Source organism: Schistocerca cancellata, chromosome 10 (genome assembly GCF_023864275.1).
Source record: "Schistocerca cancellata isolate TAMUIC-IGC-003103 chromosome 10, iqSchCanc2.1, whole genome shotgun sequence".
Lineage (NCBI taxonomy): Eukaryota > Metazoa > Arthropoda > Insecta > Orthoptera > Acrididae > Schistocerca > Schistocerca cancellata.
In genome coordinates, this window is record NC_064635.1 from 35,752,718 (window position 1) to 35,770,652 (window position 17,935).

Below are 17,935 nucleotides of genomic sequence, written 5' to 3' on the forward strand. Positions count from 1 at the left end.
TCCAAAATAACAATTTGATTTATTATGACTAAACTCAAAATAATAAACAAAACACATGAAACATTTACAATACATCAAACTGGATACTCAAATAAATGCTGTGAAGGTGAAGTTGTCCCTAAACTAGATTGTGACATTTATGATGAAGTGGTATGTGGAGCCAATTCCTTGCAACTCAAGTCTTAAGAGAGACACACAGCCAACCCAGCATTAATTGCTGCTACATTAGTGAGAACTCAGACAATGAACACCCAAGACAGATCAAAGTTAGAAAAGACAAACAGGCGCGCTCTGCTGAGCTCTGATTATCACCTAGGAAAATTCCCTCATTTGCCGGTGCTGCGGACGTACATTACCAAGCTGTCTTCTTAACTACAAGGACACGATGTGGCATACCGGAGGCGATGGCTGGTTGCTTCGACGTCCCGTCGTGGTGATGATAATGTCGTGAGTATAGCCCGAAACAAATTCTCCTGGTCTAAAGACTTCCTAGCAACACAAATACGCCTCTGAGGGAGACGAAGAAGGCTCGCTACACAATCTCTGACGGTACAGTGATTGATTAACAAGCGAAGTCACACAGTAACTCCGGTACAGTCAACTTCAGCCAAAACTGCTAGAGACGGACAACATAGGCCGCTTGTACGCAGAACACACAATTGCCACCTGTACTCGGAAAGTTATGTTGAAGTCGAAACTTCGGCAAATTCGTCAAACAGTTACAATTAAATGAAAGTATATTAGACAGCCAATGGAAGGCAGGCTGTCCAGAGCAGCGAGAGCTCAGTCTTGTAACCTACTCCGACCGAAAAGCGAGACTCGACTCTACCAAGAGCACCCGTACAAGCCGAATACAGAACATTCCCACCCTCACGACAGTGGCCGTGGTTAATACGTGCCAATCAGCAACTCGAAAACCGGCGGAAAATTCCACTCTATTGCCGAAGTTTTACTATTCCACCAATGGAGATACTTGGCGCCAATTTCTGCGCCGATTTTGCTACTTCACGGAGCTATCTCCTGAGGAAGCCAATCACTGATATGATTTTGCAGAAAACGCGGAAATTTGCCCGCCAAGACTGCCTGGGAACACAAGTCATTCCCACGCTTCGCTGGTGATTGCTGTTGTTGTGGTCTTCAGTCCTGAGACTGGTTTGATGCAGCTCTCCATGCTACTCTATCCTGTGCAAGCTTCTTCATCTCCCAGTACTTACTGCAGCCTACATCCTTCTGAATCTGCTTAGTGTATTCATCTCTTGTTCTCCCTCTACGATTTTTACCCTCCACACCGCCTTCCAATGCTAAATTGGTGTTCCCTTGATGCCTCAGAATATGCCCTACCAACCGATCCCTTCTTCTGGTCAAGTTGTGTTACAAATTTCTATTCTCCCCTATTCTGTTCAATATCTCATCATTAGTTATGTGATCTACCCATCTAATCTTCAGCATTCTTCTGTAGCACCACATTTCGAAAGCTTCTATTCCCTTCTTGTCCGAACTATTTATCGTCCATGTTTCACTTCCATACATGGCTACACTCCATAGAAATACTTTCAGAAACGACTTCTTGACACTTAAATCGATACTCGATGTTAACAAATTTCTCTTCTTCAGAAATGCTTTCCTTGCCATTGGCAGTGTACATTTTATATCCTCTCTACTTCGACCATCAACAGTTATTTTGCTCCTCAAATAGCAAAACTCCTTCACTACTTTAAGTGTTTCATTTCTTAATGTAATTCCCTCAGCATCATCCGATTTCATTCGACTACATTCCATTATCCTCGTTTTGCTTTTGTTGATGTTCATGTTATACCCTCCTTTCGAGACACTGTCCATTCCGTTCAAGTGCTCTTCCAAGTCCTTTGCTGTCTCTGACAGAATTACAATGTCATCTGCGAACCTCGCTGCTAGCCCGCCAGAAAGTGTTTTCACTAAGTTTCTGCGAAGCAACGGAATCTCTAGCGGAACCGCTCCTTCAGGCCCCTGTGGGCGTGTCGCCCCCGCTCTTACGACAATGTCGGCGTCTGGAAAGCATCCACTCGACTCACTCACAACCGTCGGCTTAACCCTGTCAAGATCAGCATAACCCGCCTGTCACCGGACCCCCGGGTGACGAGAGACGCTGCGTGAGAAGAATGAATAGCGTGTGAAGGAAGAACAACTTTTCACGGCATGCAATTAGATAGGAAAATCGAATTACTCAGAGTAAGATAGAAATATGATAGAGGGCTTATGCCACCTCTCACTGTACGCGGTACTATCGCCATCTGTATATGTGCATATCGCTGTTCCATGACCTTCATCATCTCATTTTACAGGTCGTTCGAAGAACCCACTCCCGGCCACTTTAGTCTGAATTGCAGCGTAGTCTTGTAGATGTATCTTGTTCCCACGACATTAAAGTATATAGAAGTTCTTGTTTTGGTATCCTTCGTGGAGTTGCTATTTAAATGGCCTACAGTGTAATTTGGCAAGTGATGTAAGGGATCGGATGTTAAGCGCGAGGCAGGCGAGCTGAGTGAATTAGGGTCGCTGCGTCGCGCGGAGTGAAGGCCAGATGCGATTCCGGCTGCCCCTCACCGGCGCGAGAAGCGAGGAGGAACCGGGCGGGAGGATGAAAGGCTTGTGACGCAGTCGGACCGCTGGCGCACGAGGTCACGGCGGGCGCGGGCTTGCAGACTTCTGGGAACAGCCAGCAGCCTCTGGCGGCCGCGGGATGCCGAGTCTCACAGACAGCGGCGCACTTCTCGGATGCAGACAGCGCCCTACATTCCACCAGCTACATAGACGCGATTGAAAAAGGTAGAGGGGAGGTTGACGTGTAACACACACCCCGCTCAGACGCAAACAAAATACACTACTGGACATTAAAATTGCTACACCACGAAGATGACGTGCTACAGACGCGAAATTTAACCGACAGGAAGAAGATGCTGAGATATGCAAATGATTAGCTTTTCAGAGCATTCACACAAGGTTGGCGCCGGTGGCGACACCTACAACGTGCTGACATGAGGAAAGTTTCCAACCGATTTCTCATACACAAACAGCAGTCGACCGACGTTGCCTGGTGAAACGTTGTTGTGATGCCTCGTCTAATGAGGAGAAGTGCGTATCATCACGATTCCGACATTGATAAAGGTCGTATTGTAGCCTATCTCGATTGTGGTTTATCGCATCGCGACATTGCTGCTAGCGTTGGTCGAGATCCAATGACTATTAGCAGAATATGGAATCGGTGGGTTCAGGAGAGTAATACGGAACACCGTGCTGGATCCCAACGGCCTCGTATCACTAGCAGTCGAAATGACAGGCATCTTATCTGCATGGCTGTAACGGATCGAGCAGCCACATCTCGATCCCTGAGTCAACAGATGGGACGTTTGCAAGACAACAACCATCTGCACGAACAGTTCGGCGACGTTTGCAGCAGCATGGACTATCAGCTCGGAGACCATGGCTGCGGTTACCCTTGACGCTGCATCACAGACAGGGCCGCCTGCGGTGGTGTACTCGACGACGAACCTGGGTGCACGAATGGCAAAACGTCATTTTTTCGGATGAATCCAGGTTCTGTTTACAGCATCATGATGTTCGCATCCGTGTTTGGCGACATCGCGGTGAACGCACATTGGGAGCGGGTATTCGTCATCGCCATACTGGCGTATCACCCAGCGTGATGCTATGGGGTGCCATTGGTTACACGTCTCGGTCACCTCTTGTTCGCGTTGACGGCACTTTGAACAGTGGACGTTACATTTTACATGTGTTACGACCCGTGGCTCTACCCTTCATTCGATCCCTGCGAAACCCTGCATTTCGGCAGGATAATGCACGACCGCATTTTGCAAGTCCTGTACGGGTCTTTGTGTTGTGGATACAGAAAATGTTCGACTGCTGCCCTGGCCAGCACATTCTCCAGATCTCTCACCAATTCAAAACGTATGGTCATTGGTGGCCGAGCAACTGGCTCGCCACAATACGCCAGTCACTACTCTTGATCAACTGTGGTATCGTGTTGAAGCTGCATGGGCAGCTGTACCTGTACACGCCATGCAAGCTCTGTTTGACTCAATGCCCAGGCGTATCAGGGCCGTTATAACGGCCAGAGGTGGTTGTTCTGGGTACTGATTTCTCAGGATCTATGCACCCAAATTGCGTGAAAATGTAATCACATGGAAGTTCTAGTATAATATATTTGTCCAATGAATACCCGTTTATCATCTGCATTTCTTCTAGGTGTAGCAATTTTAATGGCCAGTAGTGCATACTGAAGCGCCATCTTGTGTGATGTCCTTAGGTTAGTTAGGTTTAAGTAGTTCTAAGATCTAGGGGACTGATGACCACAGATGTTAAGTCCCATAGTGCTCAGAGCCATTTGAACCATTTTGAACCCAAGTGACTTCCTCCTATTCTCTGACTTCAGACTTTGGCTTGCTGGAAGAACTTCACATCAAATGAGGCAGTGATAAGTTGCAGTCAACGAGTACATTGCAGAGTTTGAAAGAAACCGTTTTCCCGATCGGATGAAAAAGCTGGGGGATCCCTGGACCAAGTGTGTCATGAGTAGTTGTTAGATGGCGAGCCGCTAAGGGCTGCTCGTACTGTGAACAAGGGTTGCAACCTTTGTTCACAGTACGAGCAGCCCTTAGCGGCTCGCCATCTCACAACTATTCATGACGTCGCCTTTCCGGTTTAGATCTTTTTTAATATGTGACTTGTAAGTACTGCATCTTTTCCAGTCAGTACAAACTTTAATTTTATTAATGTATTATATGCTTAATATGTTTTAGAACCGTTAAATTCTGAAGACGACGCTCATAGTAGCGTCGAAACCTGGTCAATTTGACTTAATATTTGTGACCGAGGGCTTATTTGTTCTAATACAGGGTGATTCAAAAAGAATACCACAACTTTAGGAATTTAAAACTCTGCAACGACAAAAGGCAGAGCTCTGCACTATCTGTCGGCGAATTAAGGGAGCTATAAAGTTTCATTTAGTTGCACATTTGTTCGCGTGAGGCGCCGTTGACTAGGCGTCAGCGTCAGTTGATGCTAAGATGGCGACCGCTCAACAGAAAGCTTTTTGTGTTATTGAGTACGGCAGAAGTGAATCGACGACAGTTGTTCAGCGTGCATTTCGAACGAAGTATGGTGTTAAACCTCCTGATAGGTGGTGTATTAAACGTTGGTATAAACAGTTTACAGAGAATGGGTGTTTGTGCAAAGGGAAAAGTTCTGGACGGCCGAGAACGAGTGATGAAAATGTAGCACGCATCCAGCAAGCATTTGTTCGCAGCCCGGGAAAATCGACTCGCAGAGCTATCAGAGAGCTGCAAATTCCACAATCAACTGTATGGAGAGTCCTACGAAAAAGGTTGGTTATGAAACCTTATCTGTCCATAACTACCTGAACGTCAACTACCCGAGGCGATGGATCGGCCGCCAGGCAGCCCGTGACAGAGCACTTCATCACTGGCCTCCAAGAAGCTCAGATCTTACCCCCTGCGATTTTTTCTTATGGGGGTATGTTAAGGATATGGTGTTTCGGCCACCTCTCCCAGCCACCATTGATGATTTGAAACGAGAAATAACAGCAGCTATCCAAACCGTTACGCCTGATATGCTACAGAGAGTGTGGAACGAGTTGGAGTATCGGGTTGATATTGCTCGAGTGTCTGGAGGGGGCCATATTGAACATCTCTGAACTTGTTTTTGAGTGAAAAAAAAACCTTTTTAAATACTCTTTGTAATGATGTATAACAGAAGGTTATATTATGTTTCTTTCATTAAATACACATTTTTAAAGTTGTGGTATTCTTTTTGAATCACCCTGTATAAACATATTGTACTTTCTTTTTTTACGAATTCTCGAACCACCTTCTAACGGCAGCGGAGTAAGCGTACATTGCACGACGCGCTCGGTAGTGACGTATTAGGAGGCAGGGTGCGTCACGGAATGCGTTGGCGGGCTGGCGCACGCCCGCGGCCCGCATGCCTTCTGCCAGCGCCCGTATTGCGTCGCGCCGACTCGCGCCCCTACGTCGCACAGTGCGGCCCCCTCTGCCAAGTTTGCAAGCGGCCGCCCGCTTCTCTGACCTCGAGCGCCCGTGCGCCACCGTTGCCAGACGTCCGCCTCTTCCCTCTGTGTACGGAAGTCCCACCGCCGTTGACGGCGTCCTTCCGCACCGGCCGCAAGGCGCTTGTTAACGATCACACAGTTTGTCAAACTTTACAAGTTGTTCGAAATATTTCACAACGTGGAACGCTATTTGACGTGTTTGTCAAACATATTTGACACGGTTGAGAGAATTTTTGTTTGACGCTAGATCTGACAAGGTGATGGACGTTGTTTGCTTTGGATGTGTGCGTTTGTTTACAAAGCTCACATGAAGCTACTGGATGTTTATGCTAGTAGCTTTAGATCTACATTGCAATCTTCAGCTTGTCATCTGCAAACAGCAAAATGTTATTTTATTTTTCTGTTTATTATCCATGTCCGATTGAGAATCACTATGTATAGAATAATTTGTTTACATCGTCCAAAATCGTTGAGAGACACAATTACACAGCTAAAAAGACATTGTGTCACATCTTGTTTTGGTTGTAGGACACCACCATCCCAAGGAAATTTCATCAGCCGGCCGCTGTGGCCGAGCGGTTCTAGGCTCTTTAGTGCGGAACCGCGCTGCTGCTGCGGTCGCAGGTTCTAATCCTGCCTCGGGCATGGATGTGTGTAATGTCCTTAGGTTTAAGTAGTTCTAAGTCTAGGGGACTGATGACCTCAGATGTTAAGTCCCTTAGTGTTTAGAGCCATTTGAACATTTTGAAATCTAATCACTTGGGAAATCAAAAAGCGAAAGCTAATGTAAAATGCATCGTAACGTGAATTAGCGATCTGGAGATGAACCTTTCAGCTCGAAACCAGTAACTGCGCTATTTAAATAACTAAGTAGCATTGTAAAAAGTGACTGCTTGCTGTTGTCCTCTCTGTAAGAGTCAACCTGTACTACGTACAGTTTTGTTTGCGGTGTTACTTAACAGTTTTTGATGTTCTAGTATTTTCTCCTTTGTGTCGAGGTAACACGCTTATTCCTTTTGCTCTTGTCGTTTCACATGCATTTTCTGTGATTTGTTCGCCTAGTACCGTGTTTTTCCCACCATTACGTGCTGTTGTGGCCGTGTGTTGTTCATTTGTTTTGTGGCATGTTTATCTGGGATGTGGCACGCGGATTTGAAGCCTTCTTGACGCTTGCGATGTGTGTGTGTGTGTGTGTGTGCGTGTGTGTGTGTGTTTGTCTGGTCGGAGTAAGTTTCCTCCAACGAGGAAGCGAGCAGGAGGAGAGACGACGTAAGTCTGTATCCCATACTCTGGTAATGGGTTTGACAGTTAATTACATCCTCTTTGCTAACAAGGGTAGTGGTGAGACACTACTGCGTGACTTCAAAAATATTCAAATGTGTGTGAAATCTTATGGGACTTAACTGCTAAGGTCATCAGTCCCTAAGCTTACACACTACTTAACCTAAATTATCCTAAGAACAAACACACACACCCATGCCCGAGGGAGGACTCGAAACTCCGCTGGGACCAGCCGCACAGTCCATAACTGCAGCGCCCCAGACCGCTCGGGTAATCCCGCGCAGTTGCGTGATCTGAGCAGTTTAAAGGAATGGATGGTGTCTCGTTGTAAGGATAACGTCTACAAAAATAAGACAATAGTAATGGGATGTAGTGGGAACTAAATCAGGCGGTATTGAGGGAATTAAGAGTAGGAAATGGGGCACTAACATTGGACGACAATTTGTGCTACTTGGGCAGCAAAATAACTGATGATGGCGGAAGTAAAGAGGATGTAAAATGCAGACTTGTCAATAGCAAGGAAATCATTTTAGAAACAGAGTAATTTGTTGCCATGGAATATTATTTGGAGTGCAGTGTTACGAAGTCTTAACTGAAGGTAATCATCTGGAGTGTAGTCTTCTACGGACGTGAAGTGTGTACCGTACAATAAGCAATTCAGACAGGGATAGAAGCTTTTCAAATGTTTTGCTATGGAAAAATGTTGAAGGTAACGTATAGAAAATAGTTAAAGAGACTAATGTTGTTGGTGTTGAGACAGCGACCAGCCACAAATTTATTTTAAGTTCCTTTATTCAAAAGGTACCGCCACCGATTTCGAATCATTACAATTCATCATCAGACGGCTTTCATGCTTTCATTAGAACATGTTTTAACGGAAGCATGAAAGCAGTCTACGATGGATTGTAGTGATTCGAAACCGATAACATGCTTTCATTAGAACATGTCCTGATGAAAGCATGATAGCCGTCTGACGATGAATTGTAATGATTCGAAACCGGTAACAGTGCCTTTTGAATAAAGGAACTTAAAATAAATTTATGGTTGGTTGATGTCTCAATACCATCAACATTTTTCTTCAAATAACAGCCACAGTCTCCAGCCATGTCATCATATGACAAAATTGCATTGACTAAATGAGACTCTTTCGACTGAATTGAACTGGGGAGAATGGGAGAAAAGAAAGGATCAATTAATAGAACATACCTAGGGACATCAGGAATTTGTTAATAATGGAGAGCAGTGTGTGTGTGTCAGGGGGAGAACTAAAAATCTTAGAGGAAGACAGACGAATACAGTTTAGCAGGTTCAGATGAAAGTAGGTTGCAGTAGTTACGCAGAGGTGAAGAGACTTGCGTAGGATAGAGTAGCGTAGAGAGTTGCATGAAACCAGTTACCAGACTGAAGACGTCAGCAACGTGTTTATAGTACGTTCTAACGACTCAGACATCTAGGGTGTTTCAGCTTCCCCTACATATCGTTTTATGCAACCGACACCACCTTCAAATACCACACACAAAATTTTCACACGCACAAAGTGTCAGTCCTACAGCAAAAATGAACAGGACCTTTTTGTAGGAAATGTAATGTAGGAGAGGACTGCAGAACCTGGTGGAGGTTCTGTAATGGTGTTTGGCGTGTACAGTTGGAGTGATATGGGACCCCTTATACGTCTAGATACGACTCTGACAGGTGACACGTACGTAAGCATCCTGTCTGATCACCTGCATCCATTCATGTCCATTGTGCATTCTGACGGACATGAGCAATTCCAGCAGGACAATGCGACACCCCACACATTCATAATTGCTACATAGTGGCTCCAGGAGCACTCATCTCAGTTTAAACACTTCCGCGGACCACCGGACTCCCCAGTCACGAACATTATTGAGCATACCTGAGATGTCTTGCAACGTGCTGTTCAGAGGAGATCTCGAGCCCCTCGTACTCTTACGGATTTATAGACAGCCCTGCAGGATTCATGGTGTCAGTTCCCTCCAGCGCTACTTCAGACATTAGTCGAGTCCAAGCCACGTCGTGTTGCGGCACTTCTGCGTGCTCGCGGGGGCCCTACACGATATTAGGCAGGTGTGCCAGTTCCTTTGGTTCTTCAGTGTGTGATCGAACAGTGTAAACAGCGCGCTGTAGTTATGTTATTTTTTTCATTACAAGAGACAAAGACACGAAATTCGTTCGGATAAAAAATAAAAGACGACTCATGACTTTAATAGAAAATTATCACACGTACAAAACAAAGGCAGAAAAGAAGCTACCACCAAATGACCACGATAGTGTAACGAAACACTCGTAGTTTACAATGACAGGTCATATAATGAACAGATATTTTCGAATTATGCAAGAACAACGTCACAAAGTGACTTTCAAACGCATTTTTCTTGAATAACTCGAGAATCCCAGCGAATGTGTATCCCAGTACAGAATTGAACTACACTAAATTTCCTACAAAAAGGCCCTGATAATTTTTTCTGTAGGACTAACGGTCTGCGCGTAGCGAGCGAGACAATATGAAAATCTCGTATGTGGTTTTTGAAGGCATTGCGGGTTGCCTAAAACCTATAGGTTGGGGCAGCTGACTCACTTTGTATAAATTTTGTTATTGTTCCCAGAATGAGATTTTCACTCTGCAGCGGAGTGTGCGCTGATATGAAACTTCCTTGCAGATTAAAACTATGTATCGGACCGAGACTCGAACTCGGGACCTTTGCCTTTGGTGGGCACGTGCTCTACCATTTTTTTTTTCTCATTTTGTTCTATATTGTTCGTTGAATTTGTTGAGGGCGGACGTCCGATGACACCCGTTCAGGTTGAGCTACCGTGCCGGCTGCCAACTGAGCTACCCAAGCACGACTCACGACCCTTCCCCTCAGCTTCAGTTCTGCCAGTACCTCTTCTCCTACCTTCCAAACTTCACAGAAGCTGTCCTGCAGACTTTGCAGAACTAGCACTCCTGGAAAAAAAGATATGGCGGAGACATGGCTTAGCGACAGCCTGGGGGATGTTTCCAGTATGAAATTTCCACACTGCAGCGGTGTGTGCGCTAATGTGGTGTCACCGGCAGACACCACACTTGCTAGGTGGTAACCTTTAAATCGGCCGCGGTCCGTTAGTATACGTCGGACCCGCGTGTCGCCGCTATCAGTGATTGCAGACCGAGCGCCGCCACACGGCAGGTCTAGAGACACTTCCTAGCACTCGGCCCAGTTGTACAGCCGACTTTGCTAGCGATGGTTCACTGACGAATTACGCTCTCATTTGCCGAGACGATAGTTAGGATAGCCTTCAGCTACGTCATTTGCTACGACCTAGCAAGGCGCCATTACCAGTTGCTAATGATGCTGTAAAACATGTACCGTCAAGAGCGATGTTCACCAATTATGGATTAAAGTTAAGTATTCTACCAGTTACCTCCTTTTTTCTGAAGTCTAAAATCCGTGTCCTGTTCCAGACCTCACGCCAGCCTGCGTGAGCTTAAACGCGTGCCTTCCGGCTTCCTGTCATAGTGGGTTGGCTGTCTTGCCAATCCACAACAGCTGATACGAAACTTCGTGGCAGTCTTAACCTGACAGGAAGTTTCTTTGTTATTGTTGTTAGTAATTTTTTCCTTATTATGTGAAATGCACTCATAAGCCTAAAAATTATGACGACTGCCCACCGCTACGTTGGATGCCGCTTGGCGGCGTCGCGAGGCCGTGACGCGGTAAAAAAAAAAAAAAAAAAAAACCGACACGGACGGGGGACTACCCTAGCGAAGATATGGGCTCCTAATGGGGAAATCCATGGACTTTCACAAAGGGCATATTATGATTACGCAGAGAGCGTGAACGAGTAACTCGAAATCGGCGAAACTGGTAGACTGTTCATGTGCTACTGTCGTGAACATATAGGACAGTGAAACTTCCGCTAGGCGCAAAATGGTTGGACGTCCACGATTCTGCTCAGAACGTGAGGTTCGGAGTCTTACCATCTCCGTAAAGTAGCGGAGATGGCGATCTGTGGCATCTCTGCCGAAAGGGCACAATGCTGATGCACGCACAAGTGTCACGGAGAACACCGTTCATCGTACGTTGTTGAACAAGGAGCTCCGCAACAGACCATCCCTACGTGTTCACATGCTGGCCCAACGACATCGTCAGTTACCATTGCAATGGGTACGGGACCATCGGGATGCCACCGTCGATTAATGGAAACGTTTCGGCTCTTCGGGGGAATCACATTTTGACTTCACTAGGTCAATGGTCGTCTCCATAAACGTCATTCCAGGAGTTCTGGGAACTACGGTGATGCAAAACTTTTTAGATGTGTATATTTCCTGGTATATGTCCCATACAGTCAGGGCCGGCCTTAGCCATCCAGGTGCCCCGGGCGTGTCGTCCAGTTGGCGCCCTTTATTGTATAAATAGCGAACCTGGCAGTGCTTTGCAACACGGTATTTGACTGTTTTCTAGAAATCGTCTTAAGTGGTTAATGGCGTCATCTTATGATCATAACATGGTTTTTTCCATCGTAAATTTGAGTATTTTATTTTTTTAAATGGAAATGAAATCCAAATAATCTGAAAGCCCGCTAAGACGCTCCATGTGAGTCTTGTGTAGCCTGTGACGTCAGCCCAGCATGCTGCTGTCGCTGCCGTAAGAGTCAGTATAGCAGTGATATATTGTTTGGGCATTCACGTTTTGGGAAATTGTCTAAAAATACTGCGTAATGTAATGTATATTTCACAGTCTGTATTTTCTTTTATTTGGAGCGACCGGTAGTTTCTGTTGTGAACGAGAGATGGTGCGGCTGCATGGGCTCTTCCTTGTTGCAGTTCTTGAAACAAATAAGAGAGGCGCTTTGGTAGAGCCCGTGCTAGCCCGCGTCAAACATGGATGGTTGCAGACAATACGAAGATTGCATTCAGCATGATTTCCCTTCTGCTACCCCGAATTCATGGCGCATTCGTGAGATTAGTGACGTATGTTGAATGAGACTGAATAATATTTTAGTTTCGCGAAATGGGTGATTGTAAATTGTAATTTTTTTTTTTACATGCGTTTAGTACGTGGCGCCCCTTGGGCCCCGGCGCCCTGGGCGACCGCCCGGGTCGCCCCACCCTGAAGCCGGCGCTGCATACAGTGATATAATTTTGTATGTTTTAGGTAAACGAATAATGAATCTCGTGAAACTGATAGCATAGTGCAAACATTTTATCTGACACCATCTCAGTTTAAACCGGTACTGTCATCGTTAACGGAACCCAGGTCCATCCAGTTACCGAGTAAACCACAGCAACGATTTTAACCAAACTTGGTGCACATATCTCTTACTGTCAGGCAGCCATCATTGTGGGGGTAGGAACCAAATGGCTATCATATTTCAGGTGGTATAACGTCGTATGGCGGTTTTTGTGTATCATCAACATGAACAAATGCAATGAATATGGATGATACGATACTCTATGGTATTCTGCGGTTTGAATTCACTCTGTTATTTAGCAGTTGCATTGATCTGATGTTGTAAATGATACTGACAATATTATACACATGTATAATGCGTTACTCATACTACAACTTCTCCCGGATAATTATTTTGTTCAAATTGCACAAGAATTCCACCTGACGTAGTGTAATAATGTTGACTGTAAGCTGTGTTCATATCACTAAAATTGCAGATCGTACATCAGAGCTTTTATAAATTTTGTCTTCGATGGTCTTCGATAGATTTAATTATTCTTAGCAAATTGATCTTGAAGAGGAACCACAGAATACCACCCGCACACAACACTGATGTATGCTACCAGAAATATTTTTCTCCGTGATTCGTGCGTAGTTTAATTTTGGCCTCATACATCAGCAATGAAATCTTGTTCAACAATAAATACCATCAGCACTGTTCTTAGAAGATGCAGTCTGATTCGATTAATTTTTTCTTTTATAGATAGAGTTCAGTACCACCGGTGCACATTTATTTCTTACACATCGGAATATTGTTTGCAGCTTCAAGTAATTTAAATTTGCCGCTGAGATAAAAGTTAAGATGGCGGCCAACAAAAGATACAGGATTTCTTTTTTAGTTAAGATTTTCCTTTGCTCAATAAATAATTAATAATTTAAATTGATGTCTCCAATAAAAAAATTATTAAATTGTTTTGCAAATTAGTTTAACACAAACCCATGCTATTTTCAACTAGAAGTACAGACGAAGTTGCTATATAATCGCAACTAACAATGGCTGCGCTTCTTGCAGCTATGATAAAACAATTAATACAAAATTATAATTAAAAGAGGAAGTGATTTTTCAATAATTAATCGTAAACAGTTTTAACGCATTTGTCTCTATTTGGTTTTTTTTTACCAGCAAATGACCATAAAAGTACAATAATTTTACATTAAATGTTTTTCATTCAACAGACCTCAAATCGATTCGCGTCTTGCGTCGACGACGTACATCAGAAGAAGACGACAAAAGGGTACAAAACAAAAGAAAAGAATGACATAGATTAACAAAGAATGTGAGACAAGTATTGTCTCTGCTTTACATAATTATCATCTTTTTAAGAAATAATTACCTAATTGAATGAATATTATTGAGTTACGGTATTTTCCAAACGTTCACATTCCACTCGTAATAAAAATATATATATATATCGTGGATGTTATAGTTGTAAACAGTGAGATGCGGGGAAAACTGCTGTATCATGCATGACGTTGCTATTAACTATTTTCTCAGAGCGTATTTATTGCTAAGAGTCAGAATTTAGTGACAGTACACATAAACATGCCTTGTCCATGCTCTATTCTTCTACATAGTCTCCATTTCTTGCCAGGTTAAATAAATAAATAAATAAATAAATAAATAAATCACATTGTATGGCCGTACGCCAACGTTGTGGAAGAGCATTATTTCCTGCTGGTAAAAGCTCTTGTCCTGTAGGCGTAGCCACGTTTTCACTGCATGACTGACACTCCCGTCCCCATAGAGAATCTTTAAGCGGCCCAAAGAGATGGAAGACCGAGGGTGCCAGGTTCGAACCGTAGGGTGGATGAGGCAATGATGACTCGAGCGTGGCTGATCATGGAGCTCTCTTTCTGCATTTCCTGAAGCTGTAACTCTCTTTACCCACCGCCCAACTGTACTCCTATCAACTGCAGCATCGCCATACACTGCACACAAACGTTTATGGATGTTCATCACGGTTTCTTGTTCTGCACACAAGAATTCAATAACAGCACGCTGCTTGTAACGTGAGTCGTATGTAGAGGCCATTTCGACGCTGTCCTACGGCTCTGGCATCTGCCATAACGGTTCGAAATTCCACCGGCGCACAGAACAAACATCAAATGTGAAGCACCAAAAAGGACGTTTGTCTATGTATATTAATGGCTTAAAAAAATGTTTGGCATTACTTACTGAACGACTCTCGCATATTCGCTAAACATTTCGCTGACGGTATCCACACACGCTGTGGGAATTTACGTACACAAATATACGACTGTGCTAGACATTAGTTCAAGAGATCCCCCTTACTGTGACAGATCTATCCTTCCACTTCAAGAGATTGCAGTTTCCAGTGAGACATCAGTTTCCCATTACAATTAACGAGTCACAGGGGTAGCTTTATGTCACTTGCTCAACTATTTATTCGTCATGTAACTAGAACTGTTGTTTATAATCAAATTCTGAGTTAGATAAACGTTGCACAGAATTTTTATTTTAAATATTATGATTCGCAATTTGGGTGCTGTAATTAAGCATTTGTACGTTACTCGTATTTCTTTATACGACTGTTTCACAATTTCAAAGGTGTTTTCACGGATACATGGAAATCAAATTTTTTCGGTATTACTCTGCCACGTTTACCAGCTAGAAATATTTGTGCACCAATTTCCTTGTGGTTGCCATTTCTGCAGTAGTTATATTTAAATTGGAGCAATTTAAAAGAAAAACGCCTTTTGGATTCTGCACATTTCGTTAAATAAAAAAATTATATATGATCGACATTGTGTCAACTATTGGGAGCGATCTGAGTTGTGGCACTATTCTAAAAAAACCAGGTTCGCCAGGGCCGCTTTCTTTTTATTGATTAGTGGATTCGACAGATCTGTGCTGTCATCATGGATTCTTGTAACATATTAACAGAAGTTCATAAACTTTACGACGTTGCAAGGCACATAGTGACGTTGCGTCATTTTCCATCACTATGTGGCTTGCAAGTTTGTAAAGATTATGAACTACTGTTAAAATATTACATGATCTGATGATGACAGCACAGATCTGTCAAAACCGGTAATCAGTAAAAATATTTATAAGCGATCCTGGCGAAACTGGTTTCTGAGAATAAAACTGAATAAAAAAAAACACGTTGTGCAGCATGCAAAAGGCGTTTGATTTTGAACTACTGCAATCTTTGTGTATCTTAACCATTTGTATAATTATTTGTATAGACATTTGTTTAATCTCTTTTGTACTGAAGATGCCATATACAATACAACAGTTGTTTACCGGAAGATAAATCAGTGAAGCCAACAAATGATGCATATTGTGCGTGTATACCGTACATAAAGTACGAATAATGAGAGGGGAGCCGTAGGTCAAAATTACGCATGTACACGGGTTAGTGACGTCACAGGGAAGTGTTCAGAGATGATCCTAGCGTCTCCCAGCTACTACAATCTACAGGATGTTTTCTGTACTACAAACTATCTACGACATAATTTGCACTCTTGTGTTACGTAAACTGATGAAAAAGTTAAGCCTGTAATTGTGCCGTGGTGGAGTCCCATTAAGCACGCGGTGTTCAGTAGTTCCCGGCCATTGTATGTAGCTGCATCTCTCTGAGCGCGGCGCGCTGTCTTTCCTGTTGCGTAACCCGTGGCGCATGATGAGATCACTTCGCGCGTGGCCTCGTCATTTTCACCGCACCGAAATCACGCTCATGCGGTATGCGTTCGCACCAATTTGTCATGCTCATGTGTGACGTATTTCTGCTAGAACAACTTTGCTTTGAATATTGTGTAAGGTTACCACATCAAGGCGCCCGGCTAGCTCAGTCGGTAGAGCATGAGACTCTTAATCTCAGGGTCGTGGGTTCGAGCCCCACGTTGGGCGAATATATTTTAATTTGTCACTATGGTCTCGAACTTAGCGCCGAACTTACTACGTTTTCGCCAAGTCAACTACAACTAGAATGAACATTTTATTAGAATATTGACGTTAAAAATAGCGACTGGAACAACCGAATTAAAACAGTCGATGCGGTCGGGCTCTAATTATTTAGAGCGGAAACATTCGATCGTTTCCCCATTGTCTAATCATTATTTTTTATTTTTCTCTATTACTGGCTGACATTACTCTTACTGCCGTTCCGTTATTTGCTCTGCCAATAAGTAGCTGTTAGCTCAGTTTTTTTGACACAATGAATCCTGCAGGGCTTCAATAAATCCGTAAGAGTACGAGACAGCAAGTTGAAAGGCATCCTAGCTATGCTCAATAATGTTCATGTCTGGGGACTTTGGTGGAAGTGTTTAAACTCAGAAGAGTGCTCCTGGATCCACTCTGTAGCAATTCAGGGCATGTGGGGTGTCGCATTGTCCTGCTGGAATTGCTCATGTCCGTCGAAATGCACAATGGACGTGAATGGTGCAGGTGATCAGACAGGTTGCTTACGTAGGTGTCACCTGTCAGAGTCGTATATAGACGTATCAGGGGTCTCATATCAGTCCAACTGCACACGCTCTACACCATTACTGAGCCTCCACCAGCTTGAACAGTCCTCTGCTGACATGCAAGGTCCATGGATTCATGAAGTTGTCTTCAAACCCGTAAATGTCCATCCGCTCGATACAATTTGAAACGGGACTCGTCCGATCAGGCAACATGTTTCCAGTCATCAACAGTCCAATGTTGATGTTGACGAGCCCAGGCGAGGCGTAAAGCTTTGTTTAGTACAGTCATCAAGGGTAGACGAGTGGGCCTTCGGCTTCGAAAGCGCATATCGATGATGTTTCGTTGAATTGTTCTCACGTTGACACTTGTTAATGTCTCAGCATGAAATCTGCAACAATTTGCGGAAAGGTTGCACTTGTCACGTTGAACGACCCCTTCAGTCGTCATTGGTCCAGCTCTTGCAGGATCTTTTTCCGGCCGCAGCGATGTCGGAGATTTGATGTTTTACCGGATTCCTGATATTCACGGAACACTCGTGAAGTGGTCGTACGGGAAAATCCGCACTTCATCACTACCTCGGAGGTACTGTGTCCCATCGCTCGTGCGCCGACTATAACACCACGTTCAAACTCACTTAACTCTTGATAACCTGCCATTGTAGCAGCAGTAAGCGATCTAACAACTGCGCCAGACACTGGTGTTATATAGGAGTTGCCGACCGCAGCGCCTTATTCTGCCTGTTTGTGTATCTGTGTATTTGAATACGCATGCGTATATAAGTTTCTTTGGCGCTTCAGCGTATAATGACCGGCAGTGTATTGTAAGAGGGGAAAGGAGAAGCCCGGATGAATATTCATCACGAGCAGAGAAATGGGGAGGCAGACATGATGCTCAAGATGGTGA

General features: G+C 44.1%; 1 protein-coding gene and 1 non-coding gene across 2 annotated transcripts in view; both read left to right on the top strand.

Annotated features, from left to right (window-relative positions):
- The first annotated feature begins 5,997 nt into the window (after window positions 1-5,997).
- The window catches only part of LOC126106743 (amyloid-beta-like protein), a 142,216-nt gene continuing 130,278 nt past the window's right edge, over window positions 5,998-17,935 (top strand). The window contains exon 1 of the mRNA XM_049913117.1: window positions 5,998-6,202. Within this exon, the coding sequence (XP_049769074.1) occupies window positions 5,998-6,202 (205 nt within the window). The remainder of the gene's footprint in view (window positions 6,203-17,935) is intronic.
- On the top strand, window positions 16,402-16,474 carry Trnak-cuu (transfer RNA lysine (anticodon CUU)). The gene has a single exon. It is a non-coding gene; the product is annotated as a tRNA-Lys (tRNA).